The following is a 2,500-nucleotide window of genomic DNA, read 5'->3' as shown; positions in this document are numbered from 1 at the left end:
GAGAGAGAGAGAGAGAGAAAGAGAGAGAAAGAATTTGCTCTATAGAAACAACAGATAGTATTTGATACACCGATAACGATACAATCGGGCGAGGGGCAATCCATCTAGATTAGGATGCACTACAAGAATGATGAAAATGTCTAGAGGTGCTATAAAGACATACATGATTTAACACAACACTGACACAGGCATGCCAAATCTAGTCTAAGCTTTTGTGAATGTTCAGACAACACAGTGATTCAACACTAGAAGTTCCTCAAGAGAACAACTGATTAACAAAGTGCGGGCTACAACTCGGTGTAAAACTCACGATCTAACATACACAAGGACGGATAACTGGCGATAGTGAAATGACAATTGACGAGGCTGAACGTTCAAATAAAGGTAAGCTTATCAGACACAAGTAACAATCAGCTTTAGCTCCTATAACCGGTATTTATAGGATAAGACTGAACTGTTGAGTTCCTACATCTGACGTAGCTGACGATAACGTAGCACACGTTAACGAACTGGGACTATCGATACGATGAGAGCCATGAAAATGAACCTACTGTAGTATATTCTCGAAATATTCCTGGACAGATGAGAGTGTTTTCTTCACCCAGCGACATTTGCAAACTATGGGGCGAAGTAATAAACATGTACCTGGGATGGAGCTTACTGAACCAATGATCGCGGATAGCTAATAATCAGAAACATACGCCGGGAAACTTGGAAAACAATCAACAACACACGCACACACAATACAGAAAAGAGGGGGGAAAACCAAACGAATGCGCAACCATAACCATGGACACACCAACAGCCACAGGTGCCTACAACACGCCTGTGCGGTCAAAAGGATAAGAACTGCGTGGCAGCGAATCAACTAAAACAAGTAGTAGAAGTGGTAGTGGTAGTAACAGTAATAGTAGTAGTAGAGGTATTAGAAGAAGAAAAATATGAAGAAGTAAAGGGATAAAGGGGAAGGTAGTTGGAAGTAGAACTGGAGTCATACTTTGCGTGATCGGTTTTGGCTTTCGGTCGGTTCTGCTTAGGTCCACCGGAAACGGCAACGGCTGTGCCAGCGATGACACCCGGAAAGACGACGTTACCGGGCGGTTCCGGTGAACTCTCCACCTCAGATGACTCAGCGCTAGTGGCCGAATTCAGTTGGCCATGGTGATCGGTTTGATCAGTAGCACCCTCGCACGGTTGCTCGATGATGCCTTCGATTGTCGCCGAATCCTGCGATACCATTCCGATCGTCTCCGACTTCTTCTGCTGAATGGTGTTAGTAGTTCCGGGCGAGGTCACTGTTCCAACTTCATGCGCTCGCTTGACCAATGGCGTGCGGGGTTGCGAGGACGTGGTGCTGTTGCTGCGACTGCGATGCCAGCCAAACAGCATGTACGGCGAAACCACGAACCAATAGGAACACAACCACAATGGACGGTAATTGAAACAATTGAGAGTTGAAAAGGCAATAGAAGGTGATAGTGGTGTGCATCACACATACACACGCACACAACGCACAGCAAACACACGGCGGACGAAACAGCACAGAGTGCACGCACGTGCAGCAGTGGACACGTAACAGCAGCGCAACGATTGTGATTGTTGATGGTTTTCGTTTCGATTTGCGATTCACGGATTGTCGGTAATTTTGGTATTTTTAGTGGCGCGAGATCAGCATTGTTCGATCGTTTCGATTAGATCAGCGAATGGACATGTGGTTTAGTGCGAGGATGAAAAGAAGAAAATATGAAAAGAGTATGAGTATGACAGCAGCAGTAGTAGTGTGGCACAGCTAAATAGAGAGAGAGAGAGAATGGGAGCGACTGGCGCTATAGAGATAGAGTTGCAAGGAGTCACGAGACCGGAGGTTTTCTTCTATCAACATTACAGGATACACTAACGAGCGTCTATAAGCGTTGCTTTTGGTGCGTGACTACCAAAGCGGCACACGCACCGCTACATAAACGCACGCACACCAAAGCACACGCACACACAAGATCGCATTGTGCACAGCACCAAGGACATCTCGGAGCCCAACAAAAAAAAAAGGGTCTACGCGACACGCAGCAGCGACATCATGCAGCATCATGAGAAACCGCCATTACGGTATAGAAGAGCTGGTGTGCTAGGAGCGGTGGTGGTGGTGTGGCTGATGATAATGATCATGATGCGGATCCGAATGTACCATCCAGAAGCTCAAACTCGGCGACAGCAGTAGGCAGAGTACAGGCCACAGCTACATCTAGAATGCTCCTCAGAATGCTTGGGGTTCACGGACTACACACGCGACATACCTTGGAACTGCACTGCTACCGGCAGTTGCCCGTGCATTCTCCTTGTCCTCGTCGCCTCCGGTGGTCGCAGATTTGCGTGGCGTCTCAATCTTAACGCTCTTCTTCTTGTCCCGATCCTCCTGGATAACGATGTTCAGGATCTTCTTGGCACGATCTTCCTCATAATCAACGCTCTCGAGCGCCATCAGGATGATCTTCTCTGGTGTATC

The 2,500-nt window shown here is 47.3% G+C and overlaps 1 protein-coding gene across 6 annotated transcripts in view; it reads right to left on the bottom strand.

The window, feature by feature from the left end:
* Positions 1-2,500, bottom strand: part of LOC126576163 (uncharacterized) — a 9,452-nt gene that overhangs the window by 2,450 nt on the left and 4,502 nt on the right. For 4 of the 6 annotated variants that reach the window (XM_050237322.1, XM_050237321.1, XM_050237324.1 and 1 more), the window contains 2 exons: positions 2,292-2,500; positions 998-1,366 (listed from right to left, as the gene is read on the bottom strand). The exon at positions 2,292-2,500 is cut by the window's right edge and continues 29 nt beyond it. In XM_050237322.1, coding sequence (XP_050093279.1) covers positions 998-1,366; positions 2,292-2,500 — 578 coding nt within the window. The remainder of the gene's footprint in view (positions 1-997; positions 1,367-2,291) is intronic. The other 2 variants (XM_050237327.1, XM_050237326.1) reach the window with 1 other exon arrangement.

This window comes from Anopheles aquasalis, chromosome 3 (genome assembly GCF_943734665.1).
Source record: "Anopheles aquasalis chromosome 3, idAnoAquaMG_Q_19, whole genome shotgun sequence".
Taxonomy (NCBI): domain Eukaryota; kingdom Metazoa; phylum Arthropoda; class Insecta; order Diptera; family Culicidae; genus Anopheles; species Anopheles aquasalis.
Note: the sequence above shows the minus strand (reverse complement) of the source record. Positions and strands in the feature narration are given on the sequence as shown.